Here is a 24170-nt window from a genome sequence, read left to right on the forward strand (position 1 = left end):
CAGATATAAACAACTATCGAGGAATCTCCCTTCTCCAAGTCACTTATAAAATCCTCTCAGCTTGTCTTCTTCAACGAACACAAGAACAACTCGAACACAGTATTGGTGAATACCAAGCTGGCTTTCGCCCTCACCGATCCTGTGCAGAACAAATTTTCAATTTGAAGACAACACTAAAATACAAAGCAGTCAGAAACAGTCCGATCATTTGTTCCTTTGTTGATTTCGCAAAGGCTTATGATTCAATCGATAGGCAATCTCTCTTTATTATCCTTGAGGAGCTAGGACTCGATCCGAAAACCCTAAACCTTATCAAAGAAACGCTCACAAACACAACTTCTAAGATAAAATTCCTGGGTGAAATATCAGAGCCCTTCCTGATCAAAACCGGCGTCAGACAAGGTGACGGCTTGTCTCCACTCCTCTTCAACCTTGTCTTAGACAAAGTCATACGAGAATGGGAAAAAGAACTGAAGAATCAAAATTACTGGAAGCCTATACAACTAGGAAGATCTAAAGATGGTATTAAAATTTCATGTTTGGCATTTGCAGATGACTTGGCCATTCTGGCAGAAAACGAGACCACAGCAATTAAACAGATAGACATTCTCAAAGAATGCGCCGAAAAAGTTGGGCTACAAATTTCCTTCCAAAAAACCAAATTCATCTGCTCAAAATTTGAAACTCAAAAACTGACTACAAAATATGGACAAACTGAGAGAGTTCCATTCTTTAAATACTTAGGCGAGGTCCTAAAACCCACAGGGGGAGAGAAAACTACACAAAAAGTTCGACTGCAAAAACTGAAAAGAGCATACTGGAAAACCCACAACATCTACAATAAAAAGTGTCTCTCCATTCACTCAAAAATACGACACTACAATACAGTAATCAAGCCCGAAGCACTATATGCCAGCGAAACACTCACACTCCATAGAAAAGGCGACCTGGAAGGCATCCTGAAAGAGGAACGCAAAATTATCAGAAAGATTCTTGGCCCAAAAAGAACGGAAGATGGATACAGGTTACAGTCTCGGAAAACTACAGAAAAATTATCTAACCTCGCCGCAGACATCCGGAAAAGAAGACTAAAATTTTACGGTCATATCCACAGACTCCCAACACCCAGACTCTCCCACAAAATTTTAATATACATTGAAAAATTGAAAACCATACCCTGGATACAAGAAACCAAAACAGATCTAGCAAATGCACAAATAAATTCTTCAGAAGTTATAAACAGAAATGTATACAGGCAAAAAATCAATAGTTGGAAAGTACAACCCGAGAATGAAGTTTGCAAGAGACAGGGGACAAAATGGACAGAGGAAAGAAAGAGAATTCATGGGGAAAGAATGAGAGAAGTTTGGAGAATTAAAAAATTGAATCTGAAAAGCTTTGCGTGATCCGTATGGGTCCAATCGCACATAATAATAATAATAATAATAATAATAATTGTGCGCTTTCAAAATTTGAGAATACTACAGCTATCCTTGTTCAAAACAATCTTTCTCTAATTTCACTGTACAATTACATGAGAAATATGTTATTTTTGAGGATTTTTGGACCCTTACAAAACTATATTTTCATAAGTTACCAGTAAGAGTATTTTGGGTATGTAATTTCTTTTGTAGCAGATCAGCATTTGTGGTTTACAGTTCTGCCAAGAATACATCACCCCTGCATTTCATTCTGTATCAAAGCAAATAAACATGCATGTCTGAGAATTTTCAGAAGCTACCACTCTCCTTTGCATAATCAGTGAGCAATTTGTAGTAAACTGGTGTTTGTGATTTAGTTATTGTAGCAGACATCCCAACTACCATAACATATTGTGTTACATCCAGTTTTCCCTTGAAGAGTAGTAGTCCTATATTTTATCTGCATCTACCGTAAATAACTCTGTATTCGAATTTGCAAACAACTATAATTAACCTCAAAATGATTAAAAAAATTAGTAATTTTTAAAAGAGGTTTTTGTCCTACCTTAATGGAAATCTCGTTCTGTGTATTTACTTCAATACTTATAGGGAAACAGCAACTTTTTAGCTCATCAGCAGCTGCTGCAAATCAGTGTGTACTATCCTTTCCTGTGGGTCTTGTCTGTCTGCTCTGCAGAAAGTACAGGATTTGTTATTACTCATCCCTTTGACTGTGAGTGGCATGTCAATGGTAGATCTAGATGTACTGTACGGGGTGGATGGGAGCCAGAGAGGACTCAGGTGTTGTAGTGACCCCTCTAATCTAACAAGTTTGACATTCTCTCTCTCACTGAAACTGAGACAATGGGACTCACTTCATCCATCTTCAGGAAGCCTATTTCATCCGGTGTCATGATGAGGCAAACGCAAAAGGGTAGGGGTCTATCAATCATTGGTATTTCAAACATAGAGCAAATGATGGTACCCTTAGGGAACTGGCAGCACAGGAAAGGAAAGGAAAGGACACCAGGTGCACTTAAGCGTGTATGCCTGAGGGCCCCATTTAACATGCTCAAGAGGCTATTCCAGCAGCCACTGCACAGACAGGGTACAACCAACTGCAGATTGTGGTACACGTTGGAACAAATTATGCCTTTCAACTGGGCTCCGCATTCATACTTTGATCATTCCAATGCCTGGCAGAGAACGTTGAGACCAGCCTTGCATCTGGAGTTTCAACGAAGTTCACAATTTGCAGCATTGTCCCCAGAAATGATTGTGGTCCTTTGGTTCTGAGCTGAGTAGAAGGATTGAACCAGAGACATTGAAGGTTCTGTGACAAACTACGCTTTGACTTCCTGGACTTGTGCCATAGGTTTGAGAACTGCAGGGTCCCCCCTAAACGGGTCAGGTGTGTACTACACATCAAAGACTGCTACTAAGGTAGCTGACCAGGTGTGCAGTGCTCACAAGGGCTTTGCAGATTATGAACTCTCCATCCAATCCAGATAATGATAGCTGTAGGAAACCAAGAAGTATCAGTATAAGATTGAAATAAATACCTCCCACAGCTGAGAGTATTAATATCACAATGTTTAACTGCCAAAGCATTTCCAACAAAGTGCCAGAGTTTGAAGCACTTATGAAAGGCAGTGAAGCTCACATAACACGAGGTACAGAAAGCTAGTTGAAACCTGGACTGAGAGTAGTGACATTTTTGGGGAGAATTTAAATGTATACCGAAAGGACAGGCAAATGGGAACTTGAGATGGTGTATTTGTCGCAGTAGACAAGAAACTCAAATCCACCGAGAAGGAAATTGACGCTGCATGGGTGATTGTTTGGGCAAGACTCAGGGGTGGGCATAAAATGATAATTGGATCCTTCTAGCATCCACCCGATTGATCTCGTTGTTGTTGTTGTGGTCTTCAGTCCTGAGACTGGTTTGATGCAGCTCTCCATGCTACTCTATCCTGTGCAAGCTTTTTCATCTCCCAGTACCTACTGCAACCTACATCCTTCTGAATCTGCTTAGTGTATTCATCTCTTGGTCTCCCTCTACGATTTTTACCCTCCACGCTGCCCTCCAATACTAAATTGGTGATCCCTTGATGCCTCAGAACATGTCCTACCAACCGATCCCTTCTTCTGGTCAAGTTGCGCCACAAACTTCTCTTCTCCCCAATCCTATTCAATACTTCCTCATTAGTTATGTGATCTACCCATCTAATCTTCAGCATTCTTCTGTAGCACCACATTTCGAAAGCTTCTATTCTCTTCTTGTCCAAACTATTTATCGTCCATGTTTCACTTCCATACATGGCTACACTCCATACAAATACTTTCAGAAATGACTTCCTGACACTTAAATCAATACTGGATGTTAACAAATTTCTCTTCTTCAGAAACGCTTTCCTTGCCATTGCCAGCCTACATTTTATATCCTCTCTACTTCGACCATCATCAGTTATTTTGCTCCCCAAATAGCAAAACTCCTTTACTACTTTAAGTGCCTCATTTCCTAATCTAATTCCCTCAGCATCACCCGACTTAATTAGACTACATTCCATTATCCTTGTTTTGCTTTTGTTGATGTTCATCTTATACCCTCCTTTCAAGACACTGTCCATTCCATTCAACTGCTCTTCCAAGTCCTTTGCTGTCTCTGACAGAATTACAATGTCATCAGCGAACCTCAAAGTTTTTATTTCTTCTCCATGAATTTTAATACCTACTCCGAATTTTTCTTTTGTTTCCTTTACTGCTTGCTCAATATACAGATTGAATAACATCGGGGAGAGGCTACAACCCTGTCTTACTCCCTTCCCAACCACTGCTTCCCTTTCATGTCCCTCGACTCTTATAACTGCCATCTGGTTTCTGTACAAATTGTAAATAGCCTTTCGCTCCCTGTATTTTACCCCTGCCACCTTTAGAATTTGAAAGAGAGTATTCCAGTCAACATTGTCAAAAGCTTTCTCTAAGTCTACAAATGCTAGAAACGTAGGTTTGCCTTTCCTTAATCTTTCTTCTAAGATAAGTCGTAAGGTCAGTATTGCCTCACGTGTTCCAGTGTTTCTACGGAATCCAAACTGATCTTCCCCGAGGTTGGCTTCTACTAGTTTTTCCATTCGTCTGTAAAGAATTCGTGTTAGTATTTTGCAGCTGTGACTTATTAAGCTGATAGTTCGGTAATTTTCACATCTGTCAACACCTGCTTTCTTTGGGATTGGAATTATTATATTCTTCTTGAAGTCTGAGGGTATTTCGCCTGTCTCATACATCTTCCTCACCAGATGGTAGAGTTTTGTCAGGACTGGCTCTCCCACGGCCGTCAGTAGTTCCAATGGAATATTGTCTACTCCGGGGGCTTTGTTTCGACTCAGGTCTTTCAGTGCTCTGTCAAACTCTTCACGCAGTATCATGTCTCCCATTTCATCTTCATCTACATCCTCTTCCATTTCCATAATATTGTCCTCAAGTACATCGCCCTTGTATAGACCCTCTATATACTCCTTCCACCTTTCTGCTTTCCCTTCTTTGCTTAGAACTGGGTTTCCATCTGAGCTCTTGATATTCATACAAGTCGTTCTCTTATCTCCAAAGGTCTCTCTAATTTTCCTGTAGGCGGTATCTATCTTACCCCTAGTGAGATAGGCCTCTACATCCTTACATTTGTCCTCTAGCCATCCCTGCTTAGCCATTTTGCACTTCCTGTCGATCTCATTTTTGAGACGTTTGTATTCCTTTTTGCCTGTTTCACTTACTGCATTTTTATATTTTCTCCTTTCATCAATTAAATTGAATATTTCTTCTGTTACCCAAGGATTTCTACTAGCCCTCGTCTTTTTACCTATTTGATCCTCTGCTGCCTTCACTACTTCATCCCTCAAAGCTACCCATTCTTCTTCTACTGTATTTATTTCCCCCATTCCTGTCAATTGCTCCCTTATGCTCTCCCTGAATCTCTGTACAACCTCTGGTTCTTTTAGTTTATCCAGGTCCCATCTCCTTAAATTCCCACCTTTTTGCAGTTTCTTCAGTTTTAATCTACAGGTCATAACCAATAGATTATGGTCAGAGTCCACATCTGCCCCTGGAAATGTCTTACAATTTAAAACTTGGTTCCTAAATCTCTGTCTTACCATTATATAATCTATCTGATACCTTTTAGTATCTCCAGGGTTCTTCCATGTATACAACCTTCTTTCATGATTCTTAAACCAAGTGTTAGTTATGATTATGTTGTGCTCTGTGCAAAATTCTACCAGGCGGCTTCCTCTTTCATTTCTGTCCCCCAATCCATATTCACCTACTATGTTTCCTTCTCTCCCTTTTCCTACACTCGAATTCCAGTCACCCATGACTATTAAATTTTCGTCTCCCTTCACATCTCCTTATGTAACCAAAAACTTCAGAGAAAACCTCAGTTCCCTTGTGAGTAAGTTCCCCCATCATACTGCACTCATTCGTGGTGACTTTAATCATGCAATAATGAATTGAGGTACCTACAGTTTTGTTAGTGGTGAGCATGATAATATGTCCTGTCAAACAGTACTACATATCTTCTCTGAAAACTGCCAAGAACAAATAGTTAGGAACCCCCTCATGATGGAAACACATTGGATCTGATGGCAACAAATATACCTGACCTCTCTGAGGATGTCCACATCAAAACCATGAAGCGGTTGTGACAACAATGATTACGAAAGTACAAAGGAAAACTAAACCAAGCAGAAACACATGTATGTTCAGTAAACTAGATAAAAAATCAGTAATGCCACATCTCACTGAGGAACTTGAAATTTTCTGCATAGGGCAGGAGTATCTATAGGAACTGTGGCTCAAGTTTAAAAAAAATAGTCAAGCACGTATAGGATAGATGTGTAACCAGGAAAACCGTCCACAATGGGAGGGGACCTCCATGGTATACCGTCACTGTAAAGAAACTTCAAAGAAAGAGAGACTACTGCACAACAGGTGTAAAAGTGTAGGGCTATAGATAGAGAGATGCTGAATGAAACACATTTGGCTAACAAGAGAGTAATGTGTGATGCCTTCAATGACTACTATAGCAAACTATTGTCAAGTGACCTTCCACAAAAATCAAAGGAAGTCTGGTCATATATAAAAGCTGTTAGTGGCACCAAAATTAGTGTCCAGTCTGTAGTGAATGAGACAGGAGCTGCAATTTAGAGTAGCAAAGAAAAAGCTCAAATGCTTAACTCCATTTTCAAATGTTCCTTTACAAAGGAAAATCTGGGAGAATTGCCCCAATTTAATTCTCGTGCAACCGAAAAGATGAATGAAGTCAGTATTACTGTCAGCGATGTTAGAAACTGCTGAAATCATTAAACCAAACATCCAGGGCCCAATGGAATCCCTGTCAGATTCTATACTGAATTTGCAGCTGAGTTGGCCTCTTTTCAAATTAATATCTGTCATAGATCCCTTGAACAAATAACTGTGCCCAGTTCTTGGAAAAAATCTCAGGTCACACCTGTCAACAAGAAGGGTAGTGGAAGCGATCCACGAAACTACCATCCAATATCCTTGACGTTGTTTTGTTATAGAATGTTAGAACATGTTGTGAACTCAATCATAATGAGGTATCTTGAACAGAATGACCTCCTCAATGTCAACCAGCATGGATTCTGAAAACATCAATTATGTGAAACCCAACTTGCACTTTTCTCACGTGACATACTGAAAGCTTTGGATCAAGGTGATCAGGTAGCTGCAGTATTTCTTGATTTCTGAAATGTTTTTGACTCAGTATCACATCTACACTTATTGTCAAAACTTCAACCAGATGGGGTCTAAAGTGAAATTTGTGACTGGATGGAAGACTTTTTGGTAGGGAGGACATAGCATGTTATCTTGGATGGAGAGTCATCATCAGATCTAGAAGTAACTTCGAGTGTCCTCCAGGGAAGTGTGTTGGGACCCTTGCTGTTTATGTTGTACATTAATGACTTTGCAGACAATATTAATAGTAAAATGAGGCTTTTTACAGATGAAGAAGTAGTGTCTGAAACAAGCTGCATACATATGCAGTCAGATCTTGATAAGATTTCAAGTGGTGCAAGGATTGGCAAGTTGCTTTAAACATTCAGAAATGTAAAATTGTGCACTTCACAAAACGAAAGAACATAGTATCTTATGACTATAATATCAATGAGTCACTAGTGGAATCAGTCAACTCATACAAATAGCTGGGTGTAAAACTCTGTAGGGATATGAGATGGAATTCTCACACAGGCTCAAACGTGGATAAAGCAGGTAGTAGACTTTGGTTTATTGGTAGAATAATGGAGAAGTGCAACCAACCTACAAAGGAGATTGCTTACAAGTCACTCATGCAAGCGGTTCTAGAATATTGCTGAAGTGTGTGAGACCCATACCAGGTAGGACTAATACAGGATATTGAACATAGGCAGAGAAGGGCAGTATGAATGGTCACAGGTTTGTTTAATCCATGGGAGAGTATCAAAGTGATATTGAAGGAATTGAAATGGTAGACTCTAAGATTTTTCCCAAAAAATTGTATTAACAGAGTTTCATGAACTGGCTTTAAATGGTGACACTATAAATACTCTATTATCACCTACATATCACTCACATAGTGACTGTGAGATAAGATTAGAATAATTACTGCACACATAGAGGCATTAATATAATTATTCTTCCCGAGCTCCATATGTCAATGGAACAGAAAGAAACCCTATTAACTGGTACAATGGGATGTACCCTCTGCCATGCATCTCATGGTGGTTTGCAGAGTATAGTGTAGATGTAGGTTACTGCCAAAGTTTGGCTATTACCATCTGTAAATTTTGAACTTTTCTTAAGTATATTGGAGTCTTGACTAAATAAAATGGATTTTGATTATCTATGGGAACTTCAAAAACTAGCTACATCCTACAATATTAGAACTGAAGTAAAAGCTGCTACCCAAGTAACAGACACTTACAAAACAGCTCTAGGTCAGTTTCTAGTCAAGAATAGCTTACACATCGCATCACTAAAAATTTTCCATGCAGGTCTTAGTGACCAGCTGGCTCAAATACTAAGTTTGAAAGTAAAACACAGTATTGTTAACAACATCCTTTAAGAGCCACATATAGAAAATATAGCCAGGACAACAGACTACTTCAACAGCTTACTGAAGAAAGAAATATAGTCACAGGTTTACAAAAACAATGATATATGAAAAAAATGTAATACTTTCATTGATGGAGTAACCCATTTCTTTCCAATTTTATTTCCACAGAAAACTGTAACCATAAGTGGAATTCTAGAACAAACAGTTGGATCACAAGGAAAATAAGGATCTCTTGTCAGAAGAAGAGACTACGCCATAAAATACATAACATGAACAATTCCTCATCTGAATTACATGTATACTACAAAAAATACTCTAAAATACCATAAAAAATAATAAGTGCAGCAAAACTTTTTGTAGTGTTATAAAAAAAGAATCTGGTGAAAATGGATACTCATGCAGAAATACCCAGTGATTATAATTAAACTTTCCCATTTAATATGTTATAACATAGAATTACTGGATGAGTACCAAACTTGGTAGCAGTAATGTCCAGAGTATGGTGTGCATGATTTCCACGCGTCACAGTGCCACTGTCCAATTCCAACTATGGCCACCAGGTGCCGTATTCAGTCAACATGATTCATAGTTTCACACACCTGACCAATCGCAGTGCACTTGTTGATGTGTCAACATGAGCTTGGACAAAAGGAGCGGGGCATTATTGGTGTAGCTCTTTTATCAAAACAACAGTAATGCTGCAGCTGCACTTTCAGAATATCACTGGCTGAAAGGATTACGGAAGAGTCCTCTTTCACCACCTTCTGTGCGGAGCATGATGAAGTAGTTCGAATAAACTGGAAAACAGGCCGTCACTCCGGGAAGAGGCCAACAACCAGGAAGTGCAAAATGGCTAAGCAGGGATGGCTAGAGGACAAATGTAAGGATGTAGAGGCCTATGTCACTAGGGGTAAGATAGATACCGCCTACAGGAAAATTAAAGAGACCTTTGGAGATAAGAGAACGACTTGTATGAATATAAAGAGCACAGATGGAAACCCAGTTCTAAGCAAAGAAGGGAAAGCAGAAAGGTGGAAGGAGTATATAGAGGGTCTATACAAGGGCGATGTACTTGAGGACAATATTATGGAAATGGAAGAGGATTTAGATGAAGATGAAATGGGAGATATGATACCGCGTGAAGAGTTTGACAGAGCACTGAAAGACCTGAGTCGAAACAAGGCCCCCGGAGTAGACAATATTCCATTGGAACTACTGACGGCCGTGGGAGAGCCAGTCCTGACAAAACTCTACCATCTGGTGAGCAAGATGTATGAAACAGGCGAAATACCCTCAGACTTCAAGAAGAATATAATAATTCCAATCCCAAAGAAAGCAGGTGTTGACAGATGTGAAAATTACCGAACTATCAGCTTAATAAGTCACAGCTGCAAAATACTAGCACGAATTCTTTACAGACGAATGGAAAAACTAGTAGAAGCCAACCTCGGGGAAGATCAGTTTGGATTTCGTAGAAACACTGGAACACGTGAGGCAATACTGACCTTACGACTTATCTTAGAAGAAAGATTAAGGAAAGGCAAACCTACGTTTCTAGCATTTGTAGACTTAGAGAAAGCTTTTGACAATGTTGACTGGAATACTCTCTTTCAAAATTTAAAGGTGGCAGGGGTAAAATACAGGGAGCGAAAGGCTATTTACAATTTGTACAGGAACCAGATGGCAGTTATAAGAGTCAAGGGGTATGAAAGGGAAGCAGTGGTTGGGAAGGGAGTGAGACAGGGTTGTAGCCTCTCCCCGATGTTATTAAATCTGTACATTGAGCAAGCAGTAAAGGAAAGAAAAGAAAAATTTGGAGTAGGTATTAAAATCCATGGAGAAGAAATAAAAACTTTAAGGTTCGCCGATGACATTGTAATTCTGTCAGAGACGGTAAAGGACTTGGAAGAGCAGTTGAACGGAATGGACAGTGTCTTAAAAGGAGGATATAAGATTAACATCAACAAAAGCAAAACAAGGATAATGGAACGTAGTCGAATTAAGTCGGGTGATGCTGAGGGAATTAGATTAGGAAATGAGACGCTTAAAGTAGTAAAGGAGTTTTGCTATTTGGGGAGCAAAATAACTGACGATGGTTAAAGTAGAGAGAATATAAAATATAGACAGGCAATGGTAAGGAAAGCGTTTCTGAAGAAGAGAAATTTGTTAACATCGAGTATAGATTTAAGTGTCTAGAAGTCGTTTCTGAAAGTATTTGTATGGAGTGTAGGTATGTATGGAAGTGAAACATGGACGATAAATAGTTTGAACAAGAAGAGAATAGAAGCTTTCGAAATGTGGTGCTACAGAAGAATGTTGAAGATTAGGTGGGTAGATCACGTAACTAATGAGGAGGTATTGAATAGGATTGGGGAGAAGAGAAGTTTGTGGCACAACTTGACTAGAAGAAGGGATTGGTTGGTAGGCCATGTTCTGAGGCATCAAGGGATCATAAATTTAGCATTGGAGGGCAGCATGGAGGGTAAAAATCGTAGAGGGAGACCAAGAGAGGGATACACTAAGCAGATTCAGAAGAATGTAGGCTGCAGTAGGAACTGGGAGATGAAGGAGCTTGCATATGATAGAGTAGCATGGAGAGCTGCATCAAACCAGTCTCAGGACTGAAGACCACCACAACAACAACAACAACAACAACAACACTGTAGCAGTACATTAAAAGTGTTTAAATTGAATTGATTTTGCATTATTTCTCTTCCCCATGACATCAACATTAATGTTACCAAGTTTGGTCCTTGAACAGCAATTAGTTTCCGTGTTATAATGCGTTAAATAGGGAAAGTTTAATTGTAGCCACCCAGTATAACACTGTCATAAGAAAATGGAAACGTAACAAATCCTTGGGGGGAAAAAATTGGAGAGAAGAGAGAGAGAGCCAACGCATTTAACAGCATTTTCACAGGTATTGCTAACAACATGAAAATAATCAAACTTTAATAAGAACAACAAAGCCAATGAAAATAAAATAAGTGAATTCGGAGGGTCAATGTTCATCAGCTCTTTCTCCCAAAATGAAGTAGCAAAAGATATAAAAGGACTAAAAAATTCTGACTCTGCAGGCATTGATGGTGTCCCTGTAACAATTTTGAAGAACAGTGCACTAAACATAATTGAAGCACTTATACATTTACGTGACTGCTCCCTTCAAGTAGGCACTTTCCCTGATGTACTGAAAACTTGAGAGGTTATTCCATCATACAACACAGGTGACACAGAGAGAGAGATAGAGAGAGAGAGAGAGAGAGAGAGAGAGAGAGAGAGAGAGAGAGAGAGAGAGAGAGAATGTAAATAACTACAGACCCATCACAACCCCCTCCTGCATTTCAAAAATATTAGAAATAGTTATGTATGACAGACTTATGGAATTTGTAAATAAAAACAGTATCCCGTGTAAGGAATAAAAAAGTTAACAACCACTGTTATTTATGAGTGCATCAATTGCATGCTAAGCCTGACTGGCAAGAAACAGCAATCAACACGAGTATTTATTGACCTACAAAAAGCATTTGACATAGTGAATCATAAGATTCTGCAGTCAAAGCTTGAAAAATGTGGTATTTGAGGTCTGTCCAAGAATAGGACCAGTTTCTTCCTGAGCTAACGTAAGCAAGCAGTGCACATCAAGCACACAAATGTCAACCAAAAAACTCTCTCTGGGTCCTTATCGGACTATAAACTGATTAAAGATGATGGACCTCAAGGATCAGTAATAGGACCCCTTTTCTACATAAATGTCCCAACCTTGAATGTGGATGCACATGGAACACTCATATTAGCAGACAACACCACAATTCTAGAAAGGGTGAAAGTGAAAAAGAATTTACAGCATTCCGTAAACAGTGTGACAAAACAACTTAGTAAATGGGCACAAAATAACCAGCTTGTAATATACAGTAACAAAACTAAATTAATTGGATAGATAAAAATTGTATTCACCAAGCGGCAGCAGAACACACACATAAAAGGAGGTTACAATTAGGTAAGCTTTCAGAGTCTGTGGCTCCTTCTTTGGGCAGAAGGGTTAAAGGGAAAGAAAGAGGGGTGAAGAAAAAGGACTAGAGAGGTCTATGGAAAGGGGTAGATTTTGGGAAAGTCACCCAGAACAGCAGGCCAAGGGAGACTTATTAGATGGGATGAGAAGCCCTGCGGTACTGGCTGACTTCCCCGAAAACTACCCCTTTTCCTAGACCTCTCCAGTCCTTTTTCTTCGCCCATCTTTCTTCTCTTCTCCTCTCCTCTTCTGCTTGAAGAAGGAGCCACTGGCTCCAAAGCCTGACTAATTGTGACCTCCTTTTTTGTGTATGTTCTGCCACCACTTGGTGAGTAGATTTTTTATCCATCCAATTAATTTACTTGTGCAAAAAATGATTGTTTACAGTAATAAAATTGGTGTACTAAAATTCCACAATGCTCCAAACAAGGATACTTTTATCTCGTGTGTGTATCAACAATGTACCAGTTGGTAATAGTATGGAAACCAAATTCTTAGGCCTATGGTTCCAAAGCAAAGTAAAATGGAACAAATATATTTGATACCTCAATGCAAAATTGAGCAAGTGATGCCACAACCTTTTGTCACTAAAATGTTGTTGTAACAAGAAAACAACAGTGAATGTGTATCAAGCCTACTTTCATTCTTGCCTTAAATATGGGGTCACAGACAAAACAAAACTTACATAGCTCCCAAATCAACACGTCTCTGTCCCGAAACAATACTTTTCACCATGGGAGTTATACTTTCTAACAAACTTCATGAAAACATAAAAGTAATTACTGAGGTCAAAACCTTTGGAAAATCTTAAAAAGTCATATTTACAGCATCACTGCTTTTACTCAATTTAAGAAATTTAAATTTGTGATGTGTGCTATATAAATAATTAATGTATTGCGGTTAATTTGGTGGAAGCAACAAAACAGCGAAGTCATTGGTCTCACCGGATTAGGTAGGGCTGGGGAAGAAAGTTGGCTGTACACTCTCAAAGGAACCATCCAAGATGGCCGGACATGGGATCGAACCATCATCCTCCCGAATGCGAGTCCAGTGTGCAAACCACTGTGCCACCCCACTCAGTAATACTTAATGTATGAAGCATATTATTGTAATATTAAGTATGCATGCTTAAAAATCACTTTCACCTTTATTCTTACAAACTGACTTGTGAAATGCCTTATGCATACACTGCTGTGTAGGCAACAGGACCAATAAAACACAATCTACACACTGTACATCAATGTCACATTGAATTCGAATGCATTCAGGGTTGGGTTGTTTGGGGGAAGAGACCAAACAGCGAGGTCATCAGTCTCATTAGATTAGGGAAGGAAGGGGAAGGAAGTCGGCCGTGCTCTTTCAAAGGAACCATCCCTGCATTCCAAGGAGGAGGACTAATGCTAACGACCTGTAACATACTTGACAAGGCTCAACAAAGCGGAGTGGATGTGGCACTTGAGAAAAAACTTCTGGGTGGTTATACTTTAAGTGCAGCTACTCATGGGGGTTCAGTGTGGGCTGTAATTATAGTATGGCACTGAAACTGTGCAGATATGATCATGCATTAATGTGGAACCAATTTACGCTGGAAAATTAGTTCCAGTTTTGAGCATGAGGTGGAAATCTGGTGCTATACAGCATCTCGTCCACCTCTCTGGTGCTCATATTGAACAAATTGTGAAAGCAGCTGTTAATAATATTATCAACATTATGCCTTTCTCACTTGTTTGACCTTTTCTGCCCATGTCCCATTCACAATCCATTACATATGGAAACATTTCGATATCTTTCTCGCGTTCACAGAACCAGATTTGCACGTGGTGGCCAAAATTGGAACTAATTTTTTTCCCACCATGAAGTGGTTCTGAATAACACATTAGAATATCTATCAAGTTTCACTGCCATATGATAATTATGTCCCACAATAGACTTAGTTTGTAGCTGCAATTTAATTATAACCACCTGGTACTATTGGCTGATGGTTGACCACTTGATTTGTTGAAACGTCAATGACAAAATTATTTTACCAAAATATAAATGTAACATGGTATTTCACTTATAAAGGAAAACCACTAAGAAATAACTGCAATGGCGAGAGAAATTACAATGTACATTACATCCACATATCTGCTTATGGAAGTAGTAGAATAAAGTTTCTGTAAAGAAATCAATGGAACATAAAACATCACCATTCCAAAGTACCTGACAACTTTTGTGAATTTATGCAAATACATCTGTACCTAGCACTGCAGAAATATATGAATTTATACAGATACATATGCACCTAGCACTGCAGAAGTATATGTTCTGGTTTGACCTCCTTCCCCTTCAAACTCATTTTCTTCTCATGGCAAAAGTGACATTTTTCAATACATTCTCACAACATACAACATACCTTCACCATCCTGAAGTGACTTTGCATCCCCATATGCTTCAGGAACCAATTTTGCATAAAAATGGTTCTTTCTGGCATCAAAAGCAGCAACATCAAAATATACAGAGCCATTGGATTCATAGGCTATGCCATTTGCTATTATCTTCTCAATATAATTTATTATTTCAGGAATATACTCACTCACACGAGTAAGAACATTTGGACGGAGGACCTGTAAGAGCAGTAAAAAAGGGAAGTGTATGTTACGCCAAGTAAGTGATAAAATGATGACAAAGATTTTCTCTTATTTCAAATATACAATTTTTTGCTGATGTTGGAGATATAGTATGGTGAAAGTACTAACTACAAATAATTATGTTCTTCAAAAATAATCTGAACTAATTTGTACAAATTATTTTTATTCAGTTGATTTAAAAAATCATTTTGTATATTGTTATTCCCACAGTGAAGTCCTACACATTGTGATGAAAGAAATGTTTCAAAGAAAATATGTTGGTAATGTAGTGGATTGACTGTTCCTTTCATTTGTGGTCTCGGTAGCTCTGACAGATATTAGCTGAAGACTTTATGAGCAATGGCATTTCAGTTATTAGTATTTACGAGGAACAATGAGGTGACACTACGTATAGTTTGTCTGCAAAGTTTTTGAAGACTTACATTTAATGCATCCATATCTTTGTGAAATTCAGACTCCCAGTGTCGCGATAATTTTGCAAATATCGAGATGTCATTAACAGATGCTCCTTCTTGTTGATCCAGCCATTCTGCAAGTGGATCTCTAGCTTCCTTCAGCAGCAGCTGTAACAAGAGTTTATTTTCACTCAGACCACACAAATTAGGTTAACCCTTCAACTGTTCCAGACGAGTTAACGCGCACGCCTTTGTACCTGTCCCTGTGTGCTCTGAACGTGTCTACGCGTGCCACCAGTCCCTCTACCTGGTACTTTGAACGTGTCTACACGTAGACACGTTCAGAGCACACAGGTACAGGTACAGAGGGGTGTGCGTTAACACATCCAGAGCAGTTAAAGGGTTAATTTTACTAGCTCAGGTAAAATTACTTCCTATGACACTGAAGACCCATAACAAAAAGCAGTGCAATATTTTAAAACATCACACGAAAAAGGAGTATATAGTTTTTGGGAACTGAAATGTTCTCAAAACTCATTTAAAATCTCTTTCTGGTACAGCTTTTCATGTCACCTTTCATTCTATGAAGTACTATTTTAAACATTTTACATCCTGATCTCTTCCAACACATCTAAAGTTACATAGTAAAAGAATGAATATACACTTAGACAACAAAATGTCAGGCAGAGAGACCGAGTGAATGAGGATGCAAAGCTTCCATGGTCAGTAAGCTTCTTAGGTATAAATAAAAGTTTATCTCATTTGGTGGTACCATTTGGTGGAAAACACTACTGATGAATGGTGCTCTTATTTCCAGCTGGGTGTCACTGTTCTTAGCCACTTGTTGACATATTACTTGTTGGCTTCTGTCCCAGAACCTTTGGTCAATGTTTGTTTAATGATTTTCTTGACATTACACCAGCATGACTGCCTGGCATTATCCAAGATTCAACCTCCACTGCCATGAACATTAACCAAAGGTACCAAGGCAGAAGACAACAGGCAATATTAATGACACACTTACCATTTTCTGGTGAAGTAGCATGATTCTGTGGCTGAAGAGATATTTTTATATTGGTAGAGTGTCCTCCCCCTCCCCCCCCCCCCCCAGCCACGCACCTGGCTGGGCCACACATTATCAGGGAGGCAGAGGGTGGGGTGAGATATGAGGTGGTGGGGGGGAGGAGGAAAGGGGCACAGTAATGGGGTGAGGTGGGCCAGAGACTCAATTTCTGTGTGGGATTTCTTGATCCATCTCTCACGCTGTCCATTGCGGGGTGCGCTCTCAACTTATAGCCACTAACCCTTCCCACAGCGACTTCCTCAATACAGCAACCTGATGTTACCAAAATCATATGTTCACACTTTACTTAGGCTGTACCCTGCCACCATCAACTTCTGTCTCCCAGACACTCACACCTGATGTGTCATTTGCAACATTCCAAGATAAAGTGCAGCATTTGCCCAACATACTGGCAATCACATTCACTCAGGATACTATATTGTTATACCAGGGCTCTGCTGACCAACTCAGCAGACAGATTTCATGGCATATTGGTGCAAGAAACCTCAGTGGTGGATGTTCTTGTGCAAGAAGCCATATTCAGAATATGATGACACTGCAGCATTAGTCATCTGGGGGCTCCAGAAAAGTGAAGTTTCGATCCTGGCAAAGGACACCAGGACGGAAGGACCACTGACATAGCTCAAGTAATGGGCCACCAAGGCAGTGATGTACTGATTTCCCCAAAACTATGGCTGACACCCCAGTTTGGCTGGAGGGAAAGTGCTACTATCCCACAAATAGTGGTGGATTGAGATCACATTAATAATCAATTTTAGACAAACAATATCAGACACTGCCTGATGCCAGCTACAAGAGGAAGTCTATGCCAGTCAACATAAGGAACAGTATCATCAAGTTGCGCCTCTGCACGCTGTTGTTGCTAGCTGTGATTCTGCCTGAGTCCAAATCCTCCTGACCTGGTGCCATCCAGCCACCAGGCCACCTGCTGTGTAACTTCCATCCACTGGAGGCTACTATCTTGGGAATCCACAGTTTGTGCCTGAGCTACTTTGTCACCCACCTGCTATTGTGTGATGCAAGCAAACTCTGCTGCTGTTTGTCACCCTGACTGGACAAACTCATTAGCTGCCAACACTGACACTCCGTTCACACCAAGGTCCACAGTTCAACTCTGTGTAGCATGTCTACTCAGCCAACATGACTAACTTTATAGAGTATGTGGTAACACAGCACTGACCAAAGGTCTGCAAGCTGATACGGTGCTACACCGCTGGAGTGGTGGCCACTTAAGGTTACACACTGGCTTGACAGGAGGCTGCTTGCTGGCATGAGCACACTTCACCAATCAAGTCCAGACAGCACTTTGGGTGTGCTAACTGCTGCCTAGACTCATCACAACTGATGTAGTCTGATACAAAATAAAGGAATATACTATTTTTATGACTGAATGTCACACCTAGCCAGTACATTGCTGCAATCGTGCCCTGGGTGGAGAGCCGAAGACCTTCCTGACCACTAGTACCCCAACTCCACCACCCAACAGAGTAATTTAACACCAGTGTCTACAGTATATACCTGGAATGTTAATTATCAGTGAGTTCTTCACAAAGCCAAGACTAGCTTACACCTTAATCAGTGGTCAGAGGGTAGCTATGTTGTCACATTTTCCATGCAGATCTTGGGTGAGAACAACTCTACATAATGGAAAAGCATGTCTTGTCTCCTTCTTCATCTTCCGAATCAGCTGCATCTTATCTTTCCTTGAACGCTCTTCTTAATTCAGTTTCACTGTACCCACTTTTACAGAATATTTCCTTCAGGTAGTATAGCTTGACAGAGACTTTTTGTCACATACAATGCATGCCTTACATACCGGGGTGATTAGCACGGTATGCTTCTGTGCTGGATAGTGGTAGCTTGTTCCATGAAAGTCTTTGTAGGTCTTCTCCCCATTAACTGTATGGCCCACCATACTGTCAGCCTTCTTCCTTATATATCCAGAAAAGGAAAACATCTACTGTCACTGTTTTCTTGCTCTATCATGAAAATAATATTTTGATGGGCACTGTTTAATTAATCCAGAAACTCATCCGGCACTTGTCTGTCGTGTTCCCACACAATGAATGTACTATCCTTGTAGTGAAAGAAGTGGAAAACGCCACCAGTCACCACTCAGTGGATGTGGTATTGGTGTGCAAATTCCAGCCTTCATCGCCGATGAACAGCAGTCAGTATGGGTGAATGAACCAGGCAGCTGGTGCAGAGGCCCATACGCAGCAACGTTCACTGAATTGTCATTGAGAAGACACTGTTGGTAGCTCACTGGTCAATCTGAGTGGTCAACTGCTTAACAGTTGCACATATATTTATCCATACACATCTCCACAGCCGTTGCTCACCCGTCATCTACGGTCCGTGTTGAACCACAGTTCTGCTGGTGAGTTTCTGACAGCGCCCTTTTGCCATGCACAGCAGCACGCCAACAGTTTACAAACTTAGCCACTTTGGAAAGGCTTCCACCCTTGGGCTGGAAGCCTATGATGATGCCCTTTTGGACATCAGATAAATCACTCCGTTTCTGCATTACAACACAGACTGCACTATTTCCCACATTCTGCCACCACCCGTCCCACAACACACTTCATATTGCACGCTGATGTTAAACGTAGGTGATGGTCACATTAATGCGACCGGGCCATGTATATTACAAAGTGTGTACTTCAAATATTGCTCATTTCTCTGTAGTTTCAATATTACGTTGCTACAGAACAGAAGACCACTGCTGTAAACAATGGACAATGGTAGGGAACACTTGCTTATAAAACACAGGAAATGATTTGTTTTATTCATATTAGTTAATGGCTCCACAATAAACTGAGATATGGCAGCTGTGTCACGAGTTTCGAGTTGCTAGTGGCAGCTTTGTCAGAAAGTGTACAAGTAAACAGAGATAAGTGCCATAAACACTGTTGCCAGCAGTGGTAATGCATGCAGTGTTCAGGCCAGGAAAATCCTTTTCAGGAAGATTTTTATAAATCTGAGAATGATGTGACATAACTACAATTCAGATAAAGATCTCGAATATGTTTGTGAGTGCAAAGGCACTTCAAAAATTGTTGCTATCAGGTAAATGTGAATATTTATTTAACTAACTAAACAACCTTAAGTTGTGTCCCCTTCCCAGAAGACATGAATTTACAAGACAGGGTGATGGTAGAAATGTTAAGGGCCATCCTTAACACTGTTTACATGCTGCAAGAAGTTGCTCTCTAAAATTAATTTAATACTGTGCCAAATCTTAGATTAATCTTGTTTCCGAACAGCAGCTCACCGACTTGTTCCTTACCACTGTTTACAGTGGATGCACTCAGATCTCTGACGAGTAAATTTAGTAATGGTCAATTATTTTGCCTTGACTTATTGCAAAGAGCATGTCAAAAACTAAGAAAAACACTGACTTCCATAATTAATAATTATATAATAAACAAGAAATAACAGTTTGAGGAAATATAAGTAAAATAAGGGAAAGGTAACCAGTCATCTATAGCGGATCGATGCATTGAACACAAGACACACCTAACAGAAAACAGCATTCACACTAGCTTTCGAGTTCTAACTCTTTTTCTAGTACTAGTACACGCATTATGTTACTTAAAATCCGTCTTGATTGCAAATTATTATTATTAATTTTTTTTTTTCATCATATGACCGGTTTCGGTTCATTCAGAAGCATCTTCAGATCTGATATTACAGTTACAGAAGTAACCAGTCCAAATCCAGCAACTTTCACATGCTACGTCACATCACATCATGTGACGTAGCATGTGAAAGTTGCTGGATTTGGACTGGTTACTTCTGTAACTGTAGTATCAGATCTGAAGATGCTTCTGAATGAACCGAAACTGGTCATATGAATAATAAAAAAAAAATTTGCAATCAAGAGGGATTTTAAGTAACATTATAAAATCACTGATTGCTGTTATCCCATAAGACATTATGTCTGTTTTTGCAAAGTACACACATTCACACACTCACCCAGACACCCAAAAATATACTCCCATGGACAGCTTGAGGAAATAACAGTACACTATTCAGAAAGCGAAGTTTTCCAGCACTCTAGATCACAGGAAGGGTAGCAGGAAATCCATAAAAGAAAGTCACCAACACAAAGATGTCTCATATGCACAAAGAGGTGTGAAATCACCAAAATGTGGGACTATGTATGGTGTAATTATGTTATTATCACACAAGACTGCTGTCTATTACTTACTTTCTGTGCTTCCTGAGTGGCAATGTTGTCATTTCTTTTCACTGCATCTTCAAGATCACTTACTGCATCACTCATACGAGAAAGCATTTTCTCAAGCATTGCTTTTCGATCAGGATCTTCTGCAGCAGAAACCCACCCTTGCATCTGTTCCATTACTCCCTTTACATCATTCAGTATTAGTGGAAGTTCTTTGTTCTCAGACTCATATTGTTCATACAAGTAATTCTGACGAGCACGTTTGATAATCTTATCATCAATATCTGTAATGTTCATTACATATTTCACATCGTACCCAAAATAATTAGAGAGTACACGGCGAAGAATATCAAATGAGATATATGACCTGAAACACAAATAACCTGGTAAGCATACTTTCACTGCCAACATAGAATAAAGAAGTTCAAAATAAATGCAAATTGTGTGCAATGACAAATGTTTTAAAATGGTACCAACAGCCACATTTACTGCTTTGGTTAAAATACTAGAAGAACATATAGACCCTCCCCCCCGTTTTTTTATGGATAGTTACTAGTTCTCATATTATATAAATTCCCCCTTCTATTTAGAAGTTTTGCATGCAGACAAATGCATCACCAATTACAGCTAGTATTGCTGGGGTGACCACTAGATCAATTACTATAGGGGACAAAATTATGGTTGGCAGGGGAAGCCAAAGCATACATCAGATGTACAGAGGGACCAAGAGGTGTGCAGACATTTGCTGAATTGAAAAATTCAGTGATCTGCAGGACCTTTGCCTTTCGCGGGCAAGTGCTCTACCATCTGAGATACCCAAGCACGACTCACCCCATCCTCACAGCTTTACTTCTGCCAGTGCCTCGTCTCCTACCTTCCAAACTTTACAGAAGCTCTCCTGCGAACCTTGCAGAACTAACACTCCTGAAAGAAAGATGGTAGAGCACTTGCCCGCGAAAGGCAAATGTCCGAAGTTCGAGTCTAGGTCCGGCATACAGTTTTAATATGCCAGAAAGTTTCATATCAGTGCACAAACTGCTGCAGAGTGAAAATCTCATGCTGGAAACATCCCCCAGGCTGTGGCTAAGCCATGTCTCCGCAATATCGTTTCTTTCAGGAGTGCTAGTTCTGCAAGGTTCGCAGGAGAGCTTCCGTAAAGTTTGGAAGATAAGAGATGAGGTACTGGCAGAAGTAAAGCTGTGAAGACGGGGCATGAGTCGTGCTTGGGTAGCTCAGATGGTAGAGCACTTGCCGGCGAAAGGCAAAGGTGCCGAGTCTCGGACCAGCACACAGTTTTAATCTGCCAAGAAGTTTCAGAGTACTAATAGCTTGTTCCCAACAAATAAGTAGGATTCTCAGCCACAAATGTAGTATCTCAGTGAAATAGGGCACTTTTCCAGATAGACTGAAATAAGCTATTGTTAAACCATTGCATGAAAAAGGGGATAGATTTGATGCTAACAACTACCGCCCAATCTCACTTCTGACAGCTTTATCCAAAATTCTTGAAAAAGTAATGTATTCGAGAGTAGCATCACATACTTGTAAAAATTAAGTTCTAACAAAATGTCAATTTGGTTTTCAGAAAGGCTTTCACTGATCAAATATTAAATGCATTGAATAATCAAACACCACCCATTGGGATATTCTGTGATCTCTCAAAGGCTTTTGATTCTGCTTGTGTCTGTATATGTGTGGATGGATATGTGTGTGTGTGCGCGCGCGAGTGTATACCCGTCCTTTTTTCCCCCTAAGGTAAGTCTTTCCGCTCCCGGGATTGGAATGACTCCTTACCCTCTCCCTTAAAACCCACATCCTTTCGTCTTTCCCCCTTTCCTGATGAGGCAACAGTTTGTTGCGAAAGCTTGAATTTTGTGTGTGTGTTTATGTTTGTTTGTTTGTTATATATACCATTCTTTATATATATCAAGAATGGTGTCCCACAGGGTTCAGACTTGGGTCCCTTTTTGTTCCTAATATATATTAACGACTTGCCACTCAATATTCACGAAGATGCAAAGCTAGTTCTTTTTTCTGATGATACAAGTATAATAATCATACCCAGGATACAAGAATCAGCTGAGGAAATTGCAAATAACGTCTTTCAGAAAATTATTAAGTGGTTCTCTGCAAATGGACTCTCACTAAATTTTGAGAAAACTCAGTTTATACAATTCTGTACAGTAAGTGGCATAACACCATTCCTGAATATAGACTATGAACAGAAGGAAGCCTGTTGCTAAGGCAGAATACTCAAAATTTCTGAGCGTTTGCATTGATGATAAATTGAATTGGAAGAAACATCAATGATCTGCTGAAACAGTTAGGTTCAGCTATTTATGCTATTAAGGTTATTGCAAATTTCTGTCATAAACATATCAGTAAATTAGCCTACTATGCCTATTTTCATTCACTGCTTTCATATGGCATCATATTTTGGGGCCTTTCGTCATTAAGAGAGAAAGTATTCATTGCACAAAGGTGTGTAATCAGAATAATATCTGGAGCCCACCCAAGATCACCTTGCAGACATCTATTTAAGGAACTCGGGATATTCACAGTACCTTCGCAATACATATATTCACTTATGAAATTTGTCATTAACAACCTATCCCAATTCAAAAATAACAGTGAAGTGCATACGTACAACACTAGAAGAAAGGATGATATTCACTATACTGGCTTAAATTTCACTTTGGCACAGAAAGAGGTGAATTATGCTGTCACAGAAATCTTTGGTCATTTGCCAAATAGTATTAAACATCTGACAGATAGCCAACCAACATTTAAAAGCAAGTTAAAAGAATTTCTGAATGACAACTACTCCTACTCAATAGATGAATTCTTAGATATGAAGTAGTAATTGTGTACAAAAATTAATTAATTATTACTTGTGTAAAGGAAACTTATGTTAAAGTGACATGTTCCACATCATTACAAAATGTCATATCTATCTATGAAACAAAGATTAATGTATGAATGAATGTTAAGTATGTACGTATGTAATGGCAAGCAGCACACTGGGCTGACAAGGAATGTAAACAGTATGCATTGCAGCCACAATTCGCTTTATGTAACAGATTGCTGCGTAAGACAATGAGATTGGGGGCCGCAGGTACTAGTGCCAACAGAGCTAAAGGAGGACGTGCTGAAAGATGCATGTGATCACTTACTATCAGGGCATGGGGATTGTAGAACAATGAATAAGTGAGTAGTGGAAAGCTATTGGTGGAAGTCAAGGAAAGAAGATGCGGATTTGTCCAGAGGGGTTGTGTATAGGGGCGCAACAGGCAGATATGAGCCGTAAATTGATAACTTTGCAGAGGTTACCAAAAGA

At 39.6% G+C, this 24170-nt stretch overlaps 1 protein-coding gene across 4 annotated transcripts in view; it reads right to left on the reverse strand.

Annotated features, from left to right (window-relative positions):
- Window positions 1–24170, reverse strand: part of LOC126412069 (cysteine--tRNA ligase, cytoplasmic) — a 78483-nt gene that overhangs the window by 45209 nt on the left and 9104 nt on the right. For all 4 annotated transcript variants that reach the window (XM_050081464.1, XM_050081463.1, XM_050081466.1 and 1 more), the window contains exons 3-5: window positions 20858–21200; window positions 15588–15728; window positions 14931–15141 (exon numbers count right to left, since the gene is read on the reverse strand). In XM_050081464.1, the coding sequence (XP_049937421.1) occupies window positions 14931–15141; window positions 15588–15728; window positions 20858–21200 (695 nt within the window). The remainder of the gene's footprint in view (window positions 1–14930; window positions 15142–15587; window positions 15729–20857; window positions 21201–24170) is intronic.

The sequence above is a fragment of the Schistocerca serialis genome, chromosome 7 (assembly GCF_023864345.2).
Source record: "Schistocerca serialis cubense isolate TAMUIC-IGC-003099 chromosome 7, iqSchSeri2.2, whole genome shotgun sequence".
Classification (NCBI taxonomy): domain Eukaryota; kingdom Metazoa; phylum Arthropoda; class Insecta; order Orthoptera; family Acrididae; genus Schistocerca; species Schistocerca serialis.